The 23,108-nt window shown below is 38.5% G+C and overlaps 1 protein-coding gene and 1 pseudogene across 1 annotated transcript in view; one reads left to right on the top strand and one right to left on the bottom strand.

The window, feature by feature from the left end:
* Positions 1 to 1,224: 1,224 nt before the first annotated feature.
* Positions 1,225 to 22,370, bottom strand: LOC120613764 (next to BRCA1 gene 1 protein-like; annotated as a pseudogene).
* Positions 22,121 to 23,108, top strand: part of PLBD1 (phospholipase B domain containing 1) — a 51,149-nt gene continuing 50,161 nt past the window's right edge. Inside the window, exon 1 of the mRNA XM_039876415.1 lies at positions 22,121 to 22,728. Coding sequence (XP_039732349.1) covers positions 22,605 to 22,728 — 124 coding nt within the window. The 5' untranslated portion in view covers positions 22,121 to 22,604. The remainder of the gene's footprint in view (positions 22,729 to 23,108) is intronic.

Here is a 23,108-nt window from a genome sequence, read left to right as displayed (position 1 = left end):
GTGACTGATTAGAATTTAGATGCAAGGAAATGGGAAAAACCAAATAGAACTCCAAGGTTTGTGCCTACAGAAGTGGGAGAAGGTCATGTTGCCGGTAGGAAAGAGAAGTTATGAGAAGGAGCTACCTCCAGGGAGACGATGTTGAACACAACCATGTGGGCTTTTAGAGGGTGGTTCCCTAGCCTATTCACCCATGTGTAGCTCAAGCACATAATAGTAAGCCAAAAATATTTGTAAAATATTTATTTTTTGAATGATTGAATAAGTGAATTAGGGGATGGTGAAACATAAATGGAAGTGTTCCATTCTCATACTAGATTGGCAATGATATCTAAACTCTTACTGTAGATTTAGAAATAATATATGCATAGTAATAATTGAGGTCATTAAAACAGCAAAAAAAAATCTTTGAGGAAAATAAAAGAGAGAGGACAGAAACTTGAGGTCATCTGCTCGTAGGAGACAGAAAACAGAAAGATCAATGAAAATAAGTGAAAGAAAACAAGAAGCAGTATCATAAATACCAAGAAAGGAGGATGTTTAAAAAGAGGGAATTGTCACCCAAGCCATATATTGCAGAGAGCAAAAAGAATCCAGATTTAAGTTTTTAAAAAAATCAATGGTATGACGATTAGAATTATGAACTGTAGAAATTTCTGGAGAATGGGACAAGGAAAGATTCAGTATCATATCAGAGGAGCCCCTTGCCTGCTCTGAGACCTTTGTAAATCCTTAAAATCATAAATTCAATTTTAGCAGATAATTCCTCCTATAAAATGCCTACCCACAAAGAATCACAAAGTCATGCTGAGAAGCAAGAACTGTTGGGCCATTGGTTGACCTCACTCCACTTGATCTATACTTTGTGTCTCAGCAAAACCTCTAAGGGCTACATGTCACGGATGGTTAGGAGTTTTCTCTGGCAATTTAAACTATGATAATTGAATCCACAAATAGCAAAGTTCTTCTTTATAGCAAAGGAAACCACTCTGGAGCCTCATAATCAAGATACAATGTGGTTGGGGTAAAGGCTTTCGTCACAAGCTCCACAAATATACTCGTCGGTGGTTTTTCAACTTTAATGAGCTTCTCAAGCCCCACTGTAGATATTCTGAGGCAGTAGAGATCAAGATTCTGCTTTTTAAATAAGGAGCATAGGTGATTCTGATGCCGGTAGCTGTTAGAACTGTTATTTGTGATACAGACAGAACTTATTACTGGTGTTTATTTTTTATGGACAATTTCTTCCCTCATGTCTCCAAGGGGTCCCTTTTCAGGAGAGGCAAATTTCATGTGCAGGGACTTCCCTCTGCGAAGGAAGTTGTAATCAGGGGTAAGGGATCGGATTACATTCTCACACATGAACGGGGTCCCACTCAGGTCATCTCGTGCCTCCTCCACCAAAGCAGTATTCTCAGCCCTCCTCTTTACTGACACTGGGCTCCATGGGGCTGGGAGGGGAGTAGGTTGTGGAGCACTCTCTTCAACTCTTGGACAATGTTTCTATCCAACAGCAGATCCTGGGCAATGAAAAGGGCCGCAGATGGGATGTAGAGCTCCTTCTAGCTGGCAACATTTTCTGTCTTCTGCTGGATGTGAGTTTCTGTCCCTTCTGTCTTCGTTAGCCAGAAGAAAACTTACTCTTGCTGGCAGGTGAGATCACCAGTTTTGCTTGAGCTAATCATGCCCTTTTCAATGTCATCAGAGCTCTCTGTGGAGGGGAAAGGGTTCATTATGATACCTCACCAGATCTGAGGCCCAAACTGCTGGCCTCTGTGAGAAAGATGGGCAATGAACTCCACAGACACAATTTCCTGACGACCAGCCTTCAGACAGGGAACAAAAACACCTTCTTTTCTGAAGAAGCCAAAGTCAGGTGTACCCACATGAACTTGAGCTTTGTGTCTGTACTCCACTTTACATTGCCTGTATTTTTTATCTTCTGGTGTTTGATAAAGTTGGTTCCTGGCTGAAGGTGAGTCCCATCAGGCAAATTCTCATCCACAAATGCAGCACTGACAATTGGCATAACTGGGGCACAGGGCTGCAAAGGAGCAGCAGGGTGTGAGACAGCAGGCTCTGAGGTTGGCCTAAAGGGGACCTAGGGTTCGGGAGTCCATGGATCGAATTCCACAGATGAATCTTCCTGTACAATTTAAGCTGCTTTTTAAGTTCCTTTACCTTTGCTTTACGCTGTTTCTTCTCAGCTTGCAACCTTTGCTTTTCTGCTTTAAGAAAGTTCTCATCAACCTGTTTCTGGAGGCTGGCTTGTTCCAGAGCAGCAGGAAGACAAGGAGTCCAGAATCTTGAGTGAGGGAACGGTTCAGAGGAACCCACAACAGGTCTCCACAACTTCAGCAGTACGTGGTTGGTATCGTGGGTGTATGGCCCCGATTCTCAGTCTTCACAGATACTGTAGGATGGACACAGGCTGCACTGGTGGCGTACATTAAAGATCCTCTCTTGACAGCTGCTGCAAGCAATATGTCAGCTGAACTGGTTTTCTGGCAAAAACAGTGTTTCCTCTGAAATAGTTCACGGAGACTTCTGAGGGACAGGAACCCAAGGATGGGTTCTGGAGGACAAGTTTCTCATGTAAGTTCTGTTCAAGCTTCTCAACAGTTATCTTTAACCACTTGCTCTCTGAAGGTATCCAGGGAGCTTGTGAACAAGTCTGGGGGCTTGTCTTGAGGCTGGTCTGTGTCTCATGGAGCAAGTGGAAACTGCTGTGCTGCAGGCTCCTCTGGGGTCTCCGTGTCTGATCCCAAGACTCTCACCAGTGAAGAATAATGTGCAAGTGGCTTTGTCCCTGCCCTTGCAACTGGTTGTTTCTCTGCACAGCTGAGGGAGGGGCTTCATCAACAACACGGTAGCCTTCCTGGACTTGCATTTACAGTTGGTTTCCCTGCTTAACTGCCCTCTTAAGTGCTTCTTCCTACTCTCCTTGACTGTTGATGAATATCTCTTCATTTTCCTCATTCCAACGTTTTATTTGAATAGTGTTTAGATCAAACAAAACATTACCATAGCTTTGACATCAACCCAAGTTGTATTTTCTGGATCGGAAACCAGAGAGCTTTGAGTTTCATTTTTAAAGGTCACATTTAGAGTAACCTGTGGTTCCCTGCTTTGGGGCAGCTTCTCCCTCCTGGGGAGTGCCCGCTGGAGGCCAGTGCAGGGAGGGTCGCTGCCAGCTCTGCTGCTATCCGTGCAGGCTTAATCTCCATAAATGTTTCTTTATTAAGAAAACCACTCATAACATTTTATATAAGCTTCCATACCTTTTTCTATGCATATACATGTAATTATTTTACCTATATGGATAATATGCATACTACTATGAATTTATGTTAATATAATTTGTCTAGTTCTCAAAGGTTCAGAGATTGCTCCCCCTTTCACAGCCTATATTGCACTAATTATATGGCAGGTATATCTTCTAATGCCAATTCTTCTCCCCTGATATCTTAACATGACCTCAGTTTATGATGCAGCCTCAGAGCATACTATTTGTGCCTATTCCAAATACATTCTCATTAGATGCTTATCAGCCTAAGACCTGCCTATTTCCAGACCACATCTTTCAAATAACCACAATTCCAATGAGAATTTTTAATCTATAAAATTGCATAAATTAAGGTTTTGAAGAATCAGAACAGTAAATTGAGCCCATATGGCTCAGACACTTGTCCAAACCAGACAGCTGCCCACTCCAGCGAACTCTATTTGCTCTGATTTCGGGATCTCAAGACAGCTATTTAGCATGCCTATGTGGAACAAATATACCAATTATAACACTAGTATTTCTGTTTGCACAAATTTTATATTTTTTCTTATAAGCGAATGCATTGTAACTTATACATTCATCTCCTATTTTTAATAAATTGAACCTAAGACATTGGTCATCTCTTATTGAGAGAGGAGAGGAGGCATCTGAAAAAATGCAAAGGAAAGGGCCTGCAGAAATAACCGACTCAGCGAGTTAAAACTGCTCTCTCTTCGCATGCTGCCCAGGGGTCTCCAGCTAACATGTTTTCCCATAGCTACCTCCCCCACCTCAAGGACTCTCTAGCTCACACCTGTTGATTCATAGCTTGTTATCCAACTAATGTTCTTATCTCTGTAGCTGTGTAGGAATAACAAGACTGTGTAAAACTGCTCGTTATATTACAATTAGAGCTTAGCCTTTGGATAGGAATCTGCTGAGTCGGTGCCGGCATCAATAAAGTGCTACTTTCTGCTTATAGCCTCAGTGTCCCGTCTCTCCGAGAATTCTATAACAGTGTTGATAGCGCCAAGGTCACGGGTTCTACAAGGCAAAATGACCTGTAAATAGATAAGACCAGTAGTCTGGAAATTCCTCCCCCATTGCAGCCCCCCACCCGAAGCTCCTCCTCCCATCCTGAGTAAGGAGGCACATGTGAAACCTCAGACAAAGGAATCATGTGCCCCTTGCATAGACACTGCAAAAGTATGTAAGCTGTAATAAATCCAACTAGAGCGAGCACGTGCATGGAGTTGTTAACCCCACGCGCTCTCTGCCAGCCTAATAAATTCTCCTTCCTCTAACAAAGTTGTCTGAGCATCGGAATTCCTCTGTCGTGTGTGTGTGTGTGTGTGTGTGTGTGTGTGTGTGTGTGTCGCTTCCTGCAACATTATTAGCTGACAATCAACTCCCTGTATCATCAAAGCTGAGGACCACAGAGACATAGCCAAAACAATTTAATCATTGGTAGTAGCCTTATCTGGGCTCCTAGCCACCAGGTTCCTTAAAATACATTGTGTCACTCTACAGCAATTCCTGCTGTGCTCCACTCCCAGTGAAAAAAAAGTTTTGCCTCATCATTGTATTATGTAATATCTTGTTCCTTACGTATCATTCAAGAAGGCCAATGAATTTTAGTAGTATAATTTTCTTATATTAAATAAAGCATGGAATTCTAAAGCCTTTGGATTAAACTTTGTAGATAGAGCAACTTTAAAACCATTTCTCTTTTCTCTTTCTTCTGCTAACACCTACTCCCTTTAAGAATCAGCTCCAGTTTCACTTCAACCAGAAGACTTCTCTGATGTACCTCACCCCAAGGAATGTGCTTCCTTCTTTGAACTCCTAAATACCCTGTGTTTATTACTGCACTTATCGCATTGTATTATAATTTCATGCTTATGCTTTGACTGCCCTCCTACTGAGATCATTGAGAGCAGAGATTTTTCTTTGTAATCTCTAATGCCTAGCACAATTCCTTTTACACATGTTTCTTTATGAATGAACAAATAATAATGGATGTCTAAAGCACTAGTCAAACTTATAGGTCAAAGATAGCTGCATTACTTTAGATTTATTTACATATTAAATATGTATGCTTTCATATTTGATTGCACAAACCTGCCCATCTGACAACATAATTACAATTATGACAATAATAATAGTAACAGTTATTGGGCTTTTACAATGACAACTATATACACATTAGCTCATTTAATCTTCAAAAACAATGCTTCAAAGTAACTTATTATTTCAAACTTTCAAATAAAGAAACTGATTCCAAACCCATACTTATGCTATATTGCTTTTACTGCCTAGTTCACCAAGCCACAGACAAATATATCGTATGTGTCACATATGGCACCCAGGCCCTCAGATCAAAGGTAGCCCCAAAGCCCAGGTACACTGGCGTGGTCTGCAGCTGTCTGTGTATTTTCTTCAAGCTCTCCCTCTTCTCAGTGACAATGCACGTCTACATTTGTGAAAGTTCTTTTTATTTAGCCTCGTAAAATCCTATGATTTAAGAAATTAGACTATGAAGGAGAGAAGAGAAAAATGACCATTACTAGAAGTAAAAATAAGATGAAAGATTTTGTTTTTGTTTTTAATGATAGATTTCAGCAGGTTTATATGTTTTGCAAAAAGAAAGAGTATAGAAAGAGAAGTCAAAGATAGAGGACAGAGAATAAACACTTGATAGTACGAGGCTGAATTAGAACTAAGAAAGGGAAAGAAGATAGAAGTATTAGACACAGGTAGACAGATTGATCTTAGATGATAAGAGGAAGAATTCCTCCTTTATTGAAACAGGCTGGAACAAAGAGCTCATGGGTGGAAATGCAGGTACTTACTTGTGTAAGATTGCTAGAGGCAAGATGAAAGAATTCCCACATTATGACTTCTACTTTCTCTCTGTAGTAGGAGGTGGGGCCATATGCTCAGAACAAAGGAAACGATAAGGGAAATATGAAGCGAGTTGAGACAGTCTTTGTTGAAGGGAGAAAGCAAACTGACTAAAGAAACATAATAGCGTGGCTAGGCGGAGTTGAAGATCCATCCGAGGATGAGACTTATGAATGCTTAATGGCACCAAACTTTTCTGCTGATTGGTTTTCCCCACCAGAGCTCAGCTAATGGAGTGGAGGCACAGACAAAACAGAGAGTTAGATCCATCTAGGTATTTTGTCAACAGGGTTAAATGGTAATTGCGATGCTGTTTAGGAGTGGCTTCAGTCAGTACACTGTGATGCAAGGTGGTCCTGTTGAAGCTCCAGCAACTCAATGATGTCAGTTCAAATCGTTACAATGCAAAGAGGTTAGTTTAGAAAAGTGTCAACATAAAATAGAACCATAGCAACTTTTTACCAGATTAAACATTGCAGATCTTAAGATTTAGCTAGCTCAACAGTTTAACTTTAATGGGAAAATATGTGCTTTCATTTATCTATGTTATGTAAAATCTTAAACTGTCTTACTTACCATCACATCTCCAGTGCCTAGCACAATTCCTAATACATGTTAAATGTACAAAAGTGTTTAGGGAATTAATATTACAATAGCAAAAGTCGTTGCAATAATAAAGTATTCTTGGAAACCACAGTCTTGGGTAAGATGACTCAACATCATAAGGATATTGGTTCTTCCTAAACTAACTTAAAAAATTAACACAATCTCAACAAATAGCAACAAAAGTTTTATGAAATCAGATAAGTTTTTATTAAAGTTCATATGGAAAAACAAACATGCAAGAATAATTAGCAAGACATTAAAATAAACAAGAACAAAGGGGATTAACCCAAGCAAACATTAAAATATATTATAAAGCCTCTATAATTAAAACAGTGTGGTAATGGAACATAGATAGATAGACCAATGGAATAGAATAGACCTGGTACATATGAAAATTATTGTATGATAAAGATGGCATCTCAAATCATTTTGGACAAAGATGGACTTTTGTAATAAATAATGCTGTGAAACTTCTTAACCATTTGGAAAAAAATAAAATTATATCCATGACAAATTTAAGAATAAACTTCAAATGCATTAAGAATCTAAAAGTAAAAAAGGAAGTCATATAAACATTAGAATAAAACATGGATAAATTATTTCACATTAACACAGGGAAAAGCTTTAAAATGACGACAATTAGCAAATGATCAAAATCTAGAGGAATAAAACTAAAGATTTATAAATATGACTATGCAAAATTACAAAATTTTGCATGGCCAAAAATCACCATAAACAAAGCCAAAAGATCCCTCCAAACCGTGAAAAAATTTTGCAATGTACATTATAGATAAAGACCTAATATCCCTAATATATAACAAACTCTTAAAATACGAGAACAAATGACCAAAATCTGGTAGAAAAAAAGACATGAACATATAATTAACAAACAAGATATAATAATGGCTATTAAATATAAGAATAGATGTTCAAACTCACTCATAGATATATATAAGTTAAAGCAATACTGAGATGTCAATTTTCACCTAACAGACTGGCATACATTCTGTTGGCCAAGGCTTCAGAAAAACAAGCATCCTCTTACTTGGTGGTGAAAATACAAACTGGTGTACCCTTTTGGGGGAAAATTTGGCAAACAAATTAGTATATCAAAAGCATATAGGTATTTAATTTTTGACTCAGCAATCCCTCTTCTAGAAATTTTACGCTAAAGATACAACCTCCAACAATATGAAAATACCTATGGACATTGCAGTATTGTTTGTAATTGCAAAATATTAGAAACAATCTAAATGCTCATACACTGGAAACTGTACAATAAACTGGTAATCCAGAAGATGCTGTAAGAAATAATCATCTCTATAAACTGCTGTGGATATAGTTTTAAGTTAAAAAAGGAAAGTATGAAAGAGTTTGAAACCTGTATAATTTTATTAACCAATAAGTTAACCAACCCTAATAATTTAATTTAAAAAAAGAAAGAAAAAAATTAAAAAGAGCATTTAGTATGATTGGTTAATACAGGGGGTGTATAAGAATGAAGTGTAAAGAATGTGGGAATTGGAGCAAGGTAGGAGGGATGGGAGGGGAGGTGTGACACTTCTCTGTGTTCTAAATTTTAGAACCATATTAATGTTTCATCTATTCAGAAAATATATAATTTAAATCAACCAGGATGGGAAGAGAGGACAGACTCAAACTGGAATAACAACAATAATAAATGAACTTAAATATATTACAAATGAATGTCATAACCACTCCAAAAGGGTTGGTAAAGAAAAAATAAATAAATAAATGAAGGAAGATTACTAAGGGTAATTGGGAAACTTTTAAGGTAATAGATTATCTTGACTGTGATGATGGTTTCATGTATATACACATATGTCAGAATATATGTACACTTTAAATTGCACACTTTAAATATGTGCAGTTTATTATATGTTAATTATATCTCAGCAATGCTGTTAAAAAAACACTGCTACAACAGATACATTCGGCAAAAGTCAGAGCATGGAAACTCTACAGGACAGCAATCTGGTTACTTCAACAAATAAATTTTGTGACGAAAAGAAGAGGAAGAGGAAGTAATAGATTAAAAAAGACTTAAGACATAGTAATGAAATGTAAAAGTTGCAGAGTGGACTCTGGATCCTAATCCAAAGAAATCAAATTTAAAAAAATCTGAGATAATTGGGAAAATCTGAAAACTGAGTAGTTAATGATATTAAGTAATTACTGTCAAATTGTTACCTATTATAATGGTATTGTTATTAGGTTTTTAGAAAATAGTCTATCATTTAGAGAGATGAGGATAAGAGGTCTAGATGAATGTTGGTCAGATTATTGAAGTTGGTGACGGTGGCATGTGGTTTTATTCCAATTTAGTTTAAGTATAACATTTTCCATAATAAAATTTTTAAAAATTATTCTTAAACTGTATTTTAGATATAATAAACTACATTTTAGATATATAAACTGCTTTTTCCCCTGTGGTATTGTAGGGAAGGAAAAAGATTTCCTCAGCTCTCTTAGGGTTTCTGGCTGGGCCTGAAAATTCAACTGACAAAGACTGATTAACAGGAAAAAAGCATACCCATTTTATTGAATTTTTACATATATATCCGAGACTTCACAAGAGAATGAGACCCAAAGAAGTGACTAGAGCAGGAATACTATTAAGTCAGACAATTAAAGCTGAAAAGATAATTTTCTAATGAGATTAGTGCCTATCTAAAGGTTAGTTTGAATTCTTAAAAGAAATAACCTTGGAACATTTGCATGCACAAAATTTTACAGAAATTTGGAATAGAAAGCCTTTTTAAGAAAGGTAACATTAACTGAGTGCTTAACGCATGCCAGGTTATTTCATAATTATATGATATTAGGTATGATTATAGGTTCTTTCGATGGCTGGACACAGTGCAGTGACTCTTGGCTGAAAGGCGGAACTTTTTGTTACAGCTCCAAACTAGCAGGCTGTGAGGCAAGGCCACACAGCAGTTTGCCCCTGGGACAGCGTCAGAAAGCTGGAGCTGTAAGAGCAGTTTTATGGCAAGCGAGGTGGGGTTAGCTAGGTTTTGTGACTTCCTGAGGGTTGGATATTTTGAATAATTCTGTAGGCCCGGAGGTTGGAGAGGCCCTCCCTGAGTGTTAGGTCTCTGGGGGCCTCTGGCAGTTGGGTATTAGATACTGTAACCAAGGGGTGTTAGAGCTTGAAAAGGAAAGTAGTAGGGGCGCAGTCTGAGCAAACCGCCTGCTTTTGGGGTTTGGGAAATGGAGGAGAGTTTTTAGCCCTGACTTCAAATCTAGATCAAGAGAGCACTTGTCAAATATTCTATCACGCGGATATTGTCAAACCACTTTAACTCTATTAATATGTGGTATTTATAACACATCTATAACAGTAGGTACTAGCATTGTTATTCCCATGAGGAAAACAAAGGCACAGAGATATAAGGTTACTTGCCTGGTTAGTGGCAAAACGAAGATTTAAAACCACACAATTTTGTTCCAGAAACCAAATACTTTAACCACTATTAGTTCACCAGATTAAAGCAAGGAAAGAAGTAAAAATAAGTTATCCCCTAGGCCATCAAATCCTAGTGTCAACAAGAGGTATAGCCTGGAGAGCATAATGGATCAAAAGGTGAATTGTCATTTTCTTGAGTATCAGAATTTCTCTAAGTGATTGAGAGGAAAAGTCCTAGAGATTAAAGATCAAGCTTATTGCTTTACTTAGCTTATTGTTTATTTGGAAAGGCTTGGTAAAGTCTCTGTTTTGGAGCATGGGCGTTTAAAGTCATTCTCCTGGTGGGGCTATTTGCATTTCCATCATCCATGCTGTAGGATGATCCACTGACACTGAAATTCAATTTCACATAACTCAGGTCCCCTACTGTTTAGGGCTACTTGGGGAAAAACAAAATTTAAGATTGTCCTTGATTTCAAGGTGTTTAAGGAGAATACACACAAAACACACATGAAAATTAGTGGTATAAATAGTAAGTGAAGCAATAATTCAGAGAAGGAAATGTCGAAATGTATCAAAGCAGCTTTACATACAGTTCATTCCTCTTTGGGCCTCATAGAACTTATACTTGTGTGGCACTTAATATTATTCTATCTTGCATTGTAGTAATTCGTGTACTTACCTAAATTTTAATACCAGATAGTGAAATCTTCCACCAGGACAGATATTACAAACTTTCTAATTAGAGATCTTATAGTATCTAGCATAGTGACTTATTATTATTATTTTTTTTACTAAGTCCTCCAAAGTGCTTCTTGACTAGAGCTGAGCCTTCAATGACAGAGTGGTTTGAAAAAGGAAGAGAAGATGCAGCATTATTTTCAATAACCGAGATATGGAGGCAACTTAGGTGTCTATCAATGGATAAATGGATAAAGAAGAGGTGGTACATATATGTAATGGAATATTACTCAGCCATAAAAAAGAATGGAATCTTGCCCTCTGCAACAACATGGATGTACCTAGAGGGTATTTTGTTGAGTGGAGTAAGTCAGACAGAGAAAGACAAATGCCATATGATTTCATTTACATGGAGAATCTAGAGAACGAGATAAATAAACAAACAAAATAGAAACAAGCTCACAGATACAGAGAGCATTTTGATAGTTGCCAGATTTGGGAGGAGGAGGGTAATAGATGCAGGAGGGAGGGGATTAAGTGATACAAATTGGTAGTTACAAAATAGTTGTGGGGATGTAGCATGGGGAATATAGGCAGTAGTATCATAATAACTATGTATGGTGTCAGATGGGCACTGGATTTATCGGGGTGATCACTTCATAAGTTAAATAAATGTCTAATCATTGTGTTGTACAACTGTAAGTAAGATAATATTGTATGTCAACTATAATTGAAAAAAATAAAAATAATTTTTTTTTTAAAGGAAGAGAGGAAAGGAATAAGCTAGGAGAACAACCTTATTGAAAATGGAAAGAAAAGACAAGCAATTTCAGACCAAGAGGTAGACCAGCAGAGAGTTCACCCAGGAGAGAGAAAATGAGATAGAAAGGCATTCATACTGTAAAGACTAAGCTATGAAATTTGAACTTTCTTGTATAGACTGGTGGCTTTCAATAACTCAGGCTAGGGAGAATTTGCATCTTTTGGGAAGGTTGTTGAAATCCTGGCCCAGAGAAGATCAGATTGATAGTAGAGCATTAAGCAACCTTGAGTATTTTGAAAACACTTCCTGGATGATTTATACACCAAGTTGTTGTTTTTGGCAATGGAGACTTTGGAAAAAAAAAAAAAAGTGCAACAACAACTACAGAAATGACAGAAATGGAACTGTTAAGGTGTCCATCTAAAGTGAAAAAGCTTGATCTGAAATATACTTCACATTTCAAAGTGTACAGTAGCCAATTTAAAATGCCTGGTTCTAGTTACAGTTTATTGTTAAGAGGATTTATTTATTCAGTGAGGACACCTTCAAATATTTTTATTTTGTTTATGTAAAATGAAATATTCTATGAATATTTTAAAATAAAAATAAAATTTTTAGATGAGGAAAATATTACATTCTTGTCATAAAAAATTTGGAAAATACTGTCATGTGGGGACTTCAAATATCACTTCAAATCCCACAGTACAGAAATATCCATCATAATATGCTCATGTAATTCTTTGCTTTCCCTCTCCTATTTCCACTTAAAAATGGTATCCATTTGGATATATAACAATGTATATATAAATATACATTCAGTAAAATAAATTTGCTTATGATACCATTGGCAATTGATTCCCATCCTCCACTGAGTCACCATTTTTATTTTATTAACCTTGCAAAAGTGTGTCCCTTATATTAAATTATTTAATTTCTGACTCTGCTCATAGCATTATGGTGGAGTTTTACCGTACATACTTGTTTTATCTTAACTGTGTCAGTGCAACTTGGCCCTCCCTACAGATTTTATGTAGTGCAAGCCATGCTGACATGGAAGGTATGCTTCTCTTCCTCACTCCATAATTTGTACTGTCATCTGGCATCAGAACAATGCTCTAATGGCCCCAAGTTTCATGAAGTCTTTGAAATCTGCTTCTGCCTCTGCCTGAAGCCCCTTTCACCTGCAAAAGCTCAAAGCAAGGTGACAAGGTAGGCAAGTTATGGAAGAGACACCATGCTTTTCTCTCTATCTCTTCTTCCTTCTCCCTACCCACTCCGCTTCCTCCTGGTGCCATGCACAAACCAGTTCTCCAGTTTTTTTCTCAGTGCAAACCAATTCAGATAGATGGATGTGGACTCATGCATTCATCAGACACATCTAAACATGAATCCTAGTTTAGCTCAGCCAAAGATTCCACACTACTTCAGCCTAGTTAATAAGAGCATTCCTTAGAAGATGAACAATAAGAAGACTGCCTTCATGACTATTAACATATTGTCCCTGAGTCATTTGTTTTTTATAGCCAACTTTTAAAAACATGACTTGTTATTCAAGAGGAGTTTTCAGGATATAAAAAATCATTCCTCAATTTATTTGGCAGTAACAATGGCTGTTATGGTTTTTATTCAACTTTGCTTCTATTATGAATTATTGTTAACACAGCATTTCAAACAAATTACTTCATTGCAAATGTTGAACAGAAAAGCACCTACAAGTGCTTTAAATGGGCATCAGCCACAACAAGAAATCAATCTGCCCTGTGCTGTGAGGAATGCAGCTTGAGAACTGCACCTTGTGTCACCAAGCAAGAAGAGGAAACAGAAAGAAAATACAGTCCTGCTAATGAAAGCACCAAGGGGCAAGCTGTACCCTAGACTGCAAAATCCATACCTGAGAATGGAGAATCACCTTGATTCTTGAATTTGAGATCCTGAATTTACTAAACAGAGTAAAAGATTACCCTCTAAAGTTTTACATTATGACTTTCTATTCTTCAGGCTCTAACTTTGACTTGTCTGTCACTCAATTAGTTGAGGTACATCAAAATGATTCTTTCAAAAATAATTCATAAAAGTTTCATTTTCAAAGTCCTTGAAAATGTGTTACCTTAACTCATGAACTAAAAATGACTCACTATAAAAATGCCATGGTCACAACCTTTTCCCTCAAAAAAGTCTGTGGCTGACTGGTAAAATCAGTTCGATTTTAATACTTCGTAAGTATCATTTTCCATATCGCCCCTACTAGAATGCTCAACAGTGTTTTTTGTTTGTTTGGTTTGGTTTTCGTTATTGTTGTTTCTCGTTTGTACTAATTCAGTACCTACTATTTTCTTAATAACTGGACTGTAATTTCTCCTACAGAGAGACCCACCATTGTTGAGAGAAGGCTTTGATAAGCCTGAAAGGTGAAGGTTTAACCTCCAGAGCCAGTGAACTGATGGATCTAAGCTTGAGAGAATTTGTGCCTAAAAGAATGTGCTAGCTGCTGAGAGAGGAGAGGGAAGAAGTTCCCAGAGTTTAGGTGTTGGTAGCAGCAGAGAAAAGGAGACTCAGGAGGTGTAAAAAGTCAGCTAGGAAATCAATGGAAAAAATAGTCATTAAAAACTACCCTTTAAATTTAAAAAAAAAAAAAAAAGTTTGCTGAAAAGATTCTTAGCGGGGTAGTGTTTGACACATTTATTTTACTTGTCAAAGTAAGAAATAGCCAAAGCTGGAGATAATTTTTATAAGAGTTGATCTGAGTCAAACTGATGACATCTGCTGGGGAGCAAGACCTCAAATGCTCCAGAGAATAACAGTTTTACAGCTTCTTTCATATATTTGAAATTAATGAGGCAACATAGGGAAGACAACATAAAGCAGGGAAGAAGCAATAATGGGATGAGATTACATGGTAGTGAGATAATGTGCTCTCTTGAGGGCCTGAAAAGGGGCATTTCGAAGGTGTGTTAACATAGATGCACAGAAACAATGGACAGGGTTTACTTAAGGAAAAGATATATATTTTACTGAAGAATTTAGCCTGGGGCGTAACTATCCACCATGACATGCCTAGTTAGTAATTTAACCTCACAGACCACCCTGTGAGGTTACTTTACATAGAACCCCCTTTTACATCCACATCTCTGTCCATATCTACATTTATTTTTTACCAAACCATTTGAAAGTAAGTTGCAGACACCATGACACTTCACCACAGTATGTATGTTCCTTAAAGACTAGAACATCCTTCGGCACATCCACAATATTATTTTCATACCCAACAAATTCCAAAAATATACAATACCTTCTAATATATAGTCCTTATTTATTTAAATTTCTCCAAATGTTCTCCCCCCAAATATCTTCTGCGGATATCTCCACACACGCACACAAGCCCCATTTAGGATCCAATTAAAGATCACATGTTGTTTTGGATTGTCATGTCTATTTAATTACCTTTAATCTAGAGTACTTCCTTCATGTCTTTTCGGGGGGTAGGGTTTTGGGGGGTATATATCTATTAAATAACTACATTTAAAAAAATGATTTAGGCCAGTTTTTTTGTAGAATGTCCCACAATCTGGATTTACCAGATTCAGGAATGGCTACGTAATTTGTGAGGCCCGGTGAAAAATGAAAATGCAGGACCCTTTGTTCTCAGATTAGTAAGAATTTCAAGACAGTGAAAACAGAACATTAAACCAAGCATGGATCCCTTCTAAGGGTGAGTATTTGACTGCATATGCCATGTGCCCATGAGGCAGGCCCTACCAGATTTTATCCTCATCATTTGATTCAGGTTAAACATTTTTGCCAAAACTACCACATAGTTTATGTGTACCTCTCATCATATCACTTCAGGAGAAACACTCAGATTTGTCTATTTAGCTCAAGAAAGTTTTCTTGACTGTGTTCTCAATGTTTCAATTCTAATTAGTTCAATTTCACCTTTAGGAACACATATCATTCTTAGGTTGAATTCTAAAGTCTTTTGTGTCTCTCACCTTTACCTCCCTTCTCATTTATCTTCTCCCTATATTTTCTGAAGGGCCTCATCAATTTGTCCTTCAAATTACTGGCTCAATTATTAAGTGTTGATTTCCGCTCTTTACAATTAGCTTCCAATGGAAATGTCAATTCTACTATTACATTTTCAGTTTTCTATCAATCCTTTTTTATTCTATCCATTTCCCTTATCATCTCATGCATTTTCTTTTCAACCTGTTTTTCTTTATAAATTTTCTTCTCTTAGTAAATAGAAGCTATGTTTTCTCATATCCCATAGAAGATGCTAAAACATTTTCAATTATTCTTTTTTGGTTCCTGAAATTAGTTGTTTTTAGAAATCTGAGATTTCAAGATGATGTCCTCTTCCCCTCATTCTGCAATATTTGTCAAAGACGTCGTGTCGTACTGGTTCTTATTTCCGATCACCGATCTTTAAATTGAAAGAGCTAGGATATAGTGTGTGTTTCTCAACACAGAGAGTATTCAAATTTTTCTTGGCACCACTCCCTCAGAACTCCTTTCTCAGACTACAGCTGTCTGAAAGATTGATAGGCACAGTTTATACTCAGTTCCTTGTATCCAGGAGTTGCTCATTCAGTTTACTCAACTAAAGTGAAATAGGATCTTTTCCTAGTCATGTTTTTGGAGTTTTGGCCCTAGTTTATATCAAAATGTTAATTTCTAGCCATTTACTAAGAATCAACTGCCTAAAATTTGTCTTCTTGTTATCTTCATTTAAAAATATCAGTAGCAGCCAGATTCATCAGATATTTATTAAACATTTTACATTTATTCATTGTTATGTACCATTCAGGCTTAAATCCTTTCTTATAACCTGAAAGAAGAGTGAGGATGTTTAATACAGGAATATTTTACATCCATAGTCAAAGTTAAACACCACTAAGAAAGAATCGTGTTTTGTAATTGTTTTTATTTGGCATTTGTACTTCTTTCTGTAGAATGAAAAGAAGATACTAAGATATTAAGTAAATAAAATTTGGAGGTAAAGACAGGATAAAAATATTTATCAGCAGGGTGAAAAAGTTTGTCTCGTTTAGAAAAAGATTAAATTAAACCACTAAATCAGTATTCAACTTGTATAGAAACCTCTCTTACTAACTTCCACTTCTCCTACTGTAGTCAACCCATTCCTAACTCACATCTCACCCTTATACCATGGTCCTGAAGCCAAGACATGCTAATAGCCTTCTAATCACTGGTCAATGGCAGCCCTTCTTTTGTGTACTCAATTTACAAGACACCAGCACTCTGGAAACTACTATAGTTTCCACTACGGATGGCAGCTTATATAAAAGGCAGGCAAGTGAGAAAAAGAGAAGATAGGAAGACTACAGAACTGTGTTCAAAACAACCTCCATAGGCATCAAGCACAAGCCCAGGTTTTCTGAAGAACATCCATCTTTTCTTTGGTCCTGCAGCAATTCAAACTCAATATTCTGATATCTAAGAAGCTAATGGTAGGCTTAATTATCAAAATAACCTATATGCAATAATGGAGGAAAAGAATAGAAAATAAAAGGAAAATTAATTACAGAAGTAAATATACAGAAGAGTATTTGGATACTAGTCTAAAATACTACCTGACACATTTTTCTTCTGAGAACATTTACTAGGCTAAACTTTACTGTTTAACCTAGTAAATGTTCCACCACTAGATTTATTCCAAAAGTCTAAGGCTTATTGCTCAAGAGAGGAGAAAACAAAAATATTGAAAAAATCAAAGAGTAAAATTTGTGGCTTTTGGAGGTCTTGAGTAGACAGAGACCATAGTCTTCAAAGCCATTAAAATGTAAGATCTTATCCATCTGAGAGAGAAAATATTTTCAAGATATTCAAAGCTTGGCTTGGAAAACTGAGAGACACAGATTGAAATAAAAGGACATAAAGCATACTCAAGAACAATAAATTAGAATAAGGATGTATAATAAGGTTGAATGAGTTCCTATCTAAACAAGTAAAAAGTTTGCAGTGTTGACAAGGAAATACATAGTGGGTTGATGCAAGGACCAACACCACCCTTCCTCTAGGAGATGAGTTGCCTACTTGATGGGTGGGGTGGAGTGTGGAAATATTTTGTAATAAAACTCAAGGTAGGTCTAGAATTACCACAGCAGAGGAGATTATGTTTAAACTTTCCAGAATGTAGCCATGAATTTGCAAGCCTTGAGAAAGAATTCTGTGTCTCCCACACACACTTGAGTGTAGAGTAGCAATAACTGAGGGAGATGTTTGGGGAGATGAATCCAAGGGTAGGTTAACTGATTGATGCACACTAGTTCAGAGTATCTTTGAGTCACTACTCTCATACCTCAGGGCTCAGAGAGGACTGAGAATGAATCAAAGGACTCGATAGAATCCAAATCTGGAATGAGAGGTTGCCAAGAGTATAAAAAACAACTGGCCACCTATCAAAAATGTGTTCTTGTTTCCATACTGAGAGGTGACATCCCAGCTGGAGCCTACATCTCCCAGCTTCTTTAGCATAGGTATGACGATATGTATAGTGATTGCCAATGAAATGTGAACAGAAGTGATTAAAAAGCAGGAGTGCTTTCCCCATACTCTTCCCCTTGTGACTGGAAGAAAAGACTCCAAAATCATGGTTCTTGTGTACAGTTTCACAACCACAGTAAATTCACAAGGGGTACCTAGGATATATTAAATATTGACAGGAAACAGTTATATCAACAAAAAACACCATAATGAACTAAAAGTGGTCTTTGGGATACTGTAGTCTTTCCTCACCTGCAGGAGATACTTCCTAAGGCCCCAGTGGATAGTTAAAACTACAGATAGTACCAAACTCTATATGTATTATATTTTTTCCTATACATCTAAGAGAGTAATAATAATAATAAAATAGAACAATTATAACAATATACTGTAATAAAAGTTATGTGAATGTGCTCACTTGTTTCAGAGGATCCCTTGCTGTATAGCTTCAATGCTTTCTGGCATGACACATTGCCATCAGCAAGAACACATTTTCTGTTCAAGTCTTCCATCCACAAATTTAATGTCTTTCCATCTTAACTAAGCACTTATCATGCATTGTGACTATAACTTTTGAGTCCAAGGTGCAACAGCAAAACTAGCACAAAATTTTTTTCCCTTCTACACAATTTTATGGATAGAAGGATCAGTCTTACCATAGATCTTAGCAACCTCAGTGTAGGATTTTTTTTCTTTCCTCATTAAATTTCCTTATTAGCTTCCATCTTTTCACTTAAAAGAAGCACTTTACAGCTTTTCTTTGGCAAAGTCAAATTGCCAGCAGCACTACTCTTGTGCTTTGGGGCCATTATTAAGTAAAATAAGGATTACTTGAATATAAGCACTGTGATACTGTGACAGTAGATCTGATAAACAAGATGGCTACTTAACGACTAATGGGCAGGGAGGCTATACTGGCACGTAAACTTTGGACGAAGGGCTGATTCACATCCCAGGTTGGACAAGGCAGGAAAGTGTGAAATTTCATCACAGTATTCGGAATAGCACACAATTTAAAATTATGGATTGTTTATTTCTGGAATTTTCTATTTAATATTTTGGGACTGCAATTGACTAAGGTAACTGAAACCATGAAAAATGAAACTGCAAATAAAAGAGTACTACTGTATTATAAATTTCTGAGGAAACCATAGTAGTGTCCAGGACACTGAGCAAAGTGCTACTATTAAATTGCTTGGCCCTAACTTCTTAATAAAAAGAACCGTTAGCTATTTCCTTTGTCCTGCAGCCCCAAGAATATATTATTGAGATTCTAAGGGCACTATGAACCAAGAAAGTTTGGGAATCTCTGCCTTACGGAATGTTGAAACCACAGGATGAAAGGAGGCTGGGTTCCAAATTTACTACATGCAGGAAAACCATCTATCACTTAAGAACTCCAACACTGAACTGATATATGAGCCAGAAATAAACTTCTATTGCATTAATCCACTGAACTTTTGGAGTTTATTTGTCATAATAGCTAGTGAGGACTTATAAGAACTTTAATATCATAACTTGTGGCCCAACATTTGGATTTCGCAGCTTGAGCTCTGAACTGCTTACAAGACATAATTTTCTCCTTTTGGCCTCCATAACTACCTGCAGGGCAAGCAGCTCCCCTGTTTTGATTGTACTGTTTGATAAATCGTACCCCATGCAATAGAGAAGCAATACTGCCTGTACTGGAACTGCTCCACCAAAAACCTTTGTTCTGTGAACCAAAACCAAAACTAGGACATTGATAAATGCTTAAACATATTTTATCTATCATTCTTATCGTCGAAAGGTCAGTTGCTCCCACAAATCAGAAAATTAATGGTGTAAGTTTATAAGCTTATTTCCTTAGCAACCCTTCTCCTTTTAAAAGCTGTGTTCTTCCCCTCCGCCCCAACCTCAGAGTGTGTCTTCGATTCATACCCAGGGCTACGTTCTCTGATTCGAAGTCCTATATGAATAAAACTCTTTTAATTTCTTTTGGAGTTTTTGTTAACACTAATGTTATCCTATGACACAGAAATGTGCAGGAATCTAGACCTGAAGCCAAGAGCCGCAGATGTCAACAGCCACAGATGTTCTGCCCACCACAATGAGGACCAGAAGAGATAAACTACATACTAGTGGAGGCGACCAAGCCAAGAGGACGTCAGGGAGTAGATATTTTTTTTCCCAATACCTGGTCAATGCTTAAGCCCCCTGAAACTAACATCAACCTCAAGGAAAGAGGGGAAGGAGAAGGAGAAGGCAAAGAATGCTAAGAATTTAGCCCAGATGAGACTGAGTAACCTTAAATTTGGCACTCTAAACTTTCTACCACAAGTGGATAAGTGTTTGAATGCTAAGTTAATTATACCTTTTGGAAAAGAAACAAATTTACATTATATACATTTCATTTTGTAACTGTAAAATTTTGAATCCACTCTATATATGTTACAGCAAGGAAAGAAGGATGGAGTCCACTGTCTCTGTTTATACAATTGGTCATCCAGCTATAGATATTTATGACTTCTCCATTTTCTTGTAATGTTCCCCTTGCTTTGGACCAGCATTTCAGCTTGTTGGGGTCCTTTGCCCATTGGAATGTAGAGCCTGAATCCCTGTCGGTTCTGCCTAGGTGAGGTGACAGCACTTTTGTTAACCATTTAAGGACATGGTGACAAAGGACTCCCCTAAGCTCTTTCTACTGCTTGGAGCAGTGTTGATTGCATTCAATAGTCAGGCTCAGTCACTCTAACCAATACCATAATCCTATTCCTGCCTACTTCCCACCCCCCTACCCCCGCCAGAGGAATCCAATAAAGACCAGGCAGCAATTTCAAATTCCAATTCAGTGAAACTGTTAATGTGTCTCTTGGTAGAAGCATAACTCCTCCCCTGCTCACTGAAACTTCTAAACCAGAATGCAAGCTCTGTGAGGGCAGGGGTTTTGTCCATCTTTTTTACTGCTCTATGCCTGAAACATAGAAGTCAATAAACACATGATGATTAAATAATAGATGAATGAGTGTCGTGTAGCTCACATTAGGCATTCTTATGTACAGGTGGAAGGGGGTAGCATGCCTAAAATATTTGGGGTAGAGCAACTTCCTTGGATGTCCTAATGTAGTTCTCTTCCCAACACGGCACAACTAAAATGTTCATAATTTTTCTTCACTTTTATTTTCTAACTTAAAAAAATGCAATTTTTACAGTGTCCTAATTCCTTGATTTATTAGATAATACTATCATACAGATACTGTGATAGGTGCTGTTACCAAACAAAATTATGACTCAGGGCTTGTGTTTAACGATTTGCAGAGATTTGATGCAATTGTTCTGTATCTTTTCTAACAATTACAAATGTATTTCCCTCTCTAGGAAAGGTAACTCTGTCCTCCCTTCACATCTCCCCTTAAGTCTTCCGTTTGGAAGAAGGACTGAGAGAGAAGAGTGGGTGTTTAGGACCCCAGCCATGTGCCGGCTTGTCCAGTCCTGGGTTCCCTCATTGTACCTTCAGCACAGCTCTGTAACAGCACTAACAGCAACTGCTAAGTACCTGTGTATTTATTATGGCTTTGTCCCTTCTTGCCTATGGTAGGGTATGCTCTTGTGTTTATAAACTCACTGGTACCTGGCTCACAAGATGGGCTTAATAAATGCTTATTGAATGAATAAAATGCCTTTTGCCTACTTCACAATGTCGCCTAGGGCACCCCTCTGCCAACTTCACAATGTCACCCAAGGCATAGTTTTGCCTACTTCACAATGTCATTTTCAACTGACCCTGCACAGAAATGGGGACCTCACAGGGGCTCAGGGATATATCTAGTTTCAGCCCTGTCTGAATCGCTCTCCAGTGGTGGCTCCAGCCAATGAAGAGAAAAGCAAAGAATCAAAATTCTTGAGCTGCAGCAAATGGATTTAGGTTAAACAGCCTGGGGATGGAGGAGCACTAATACCTGAGGAATATGGACCTGTGAGGACCTCTCCAGAATGACAAAGAATCAGAGCTGCGTGTAGGCAGGGGCATGCATTTCCGCATTGCTCAGGGTGCCTCGTCCAGGCTGCTACAGAGGAGTGGCGGGCCCTGGAGACAGGCTAGCGGTGTTGGCGTGAACTAATTCGTTCAAGCCTTGGGCTGCAGAACTGCCCAGAAGAGTGCCGAGAAGGTGGCGCGTAACTTCGGCAGATCCCAGAAGTGCAGCTAGGAAACTTGCCCAGCCAGCCAGGCCCATAGGGTGCTAGAGGGTCAGGAAGGACCCGCCTTTCCTAGACCGTGGCCCAACAGATCCACGTGAGGCTTCCTCGCCACCAAAAGCCCCAAACAAGCAGGGCTAATGAAAGAGGAAAGTTAAGGACGTCCCAAGCTCTGAGACGCGGCGCCCCGCTGCCGGCGCAAGAGCTGCTCTTCCAACAGCTGCGCTTGCAGTCGCCTTGTCCAGCCGAGCGGAGGTCGCCGCCGCTGAGTGATGTCCCGCCGCAGCCTGGACGGGCGCCTCCTCGGGCTGCCCGCGACGTCGGCCCCGCCGCTGCCCCCCAAGTTGCTGCTGTTGCTGCTGCTGTCGGCCGCCGCGGTGCCACCGAGCCTGGCAGGTGAGCAGGGCGCGCCCCGGGGATTGGCCCCGCGCCCGCCGCCCGCCCGCGCCCGCTGAGCCCGCCGCGGCTCGGTGCGCTCCCGCAGAGCCCTGGGTCCGGCTAAGTTTACTTGCAGCGGTGTCCGGGTTCTGGGTAGGCGCCAAGGAACGCGCTTCTGCGGGGTGACTGGCCTGGCTCGCTCTAGCCCTGCTAGAGAAGGGCATGGTGTGCTCCTGCGAGCTTAAAAGTGTTGGCCATAAATCTTGGCAGACAGATCGGTTCGCTCCTGCACGACTCTCGGCTTGCCGAGCCTCGGCTGGTCCTCCAAGCGCCAGCCAAAGGACGTCTAAATATATTTATTCACATCATAGGGAGGTATGATTCTGGGCTGTCTTTAC

Source organism: Pteropus medius, unplaced genomic scaffold (assembly GCF_902729225.1).
Source record: "Pteropus medius unplaced genomic scaffold, Ma_sr-lr_union100, whole genome shotgun sequence".
NCBI classification, from domain to species: domain Eukaryota; kingdom Metazoa; phylum Chordata; class Mammalia; order Chiroptera; family Pteropodidae; genus Pteropus; species Pteropus medius.
The sequence above is the reverse complement of the archived record's forward strand: the minus strand, read 5'-3'. Positions and strand labels throughout refer to the sequence as shown.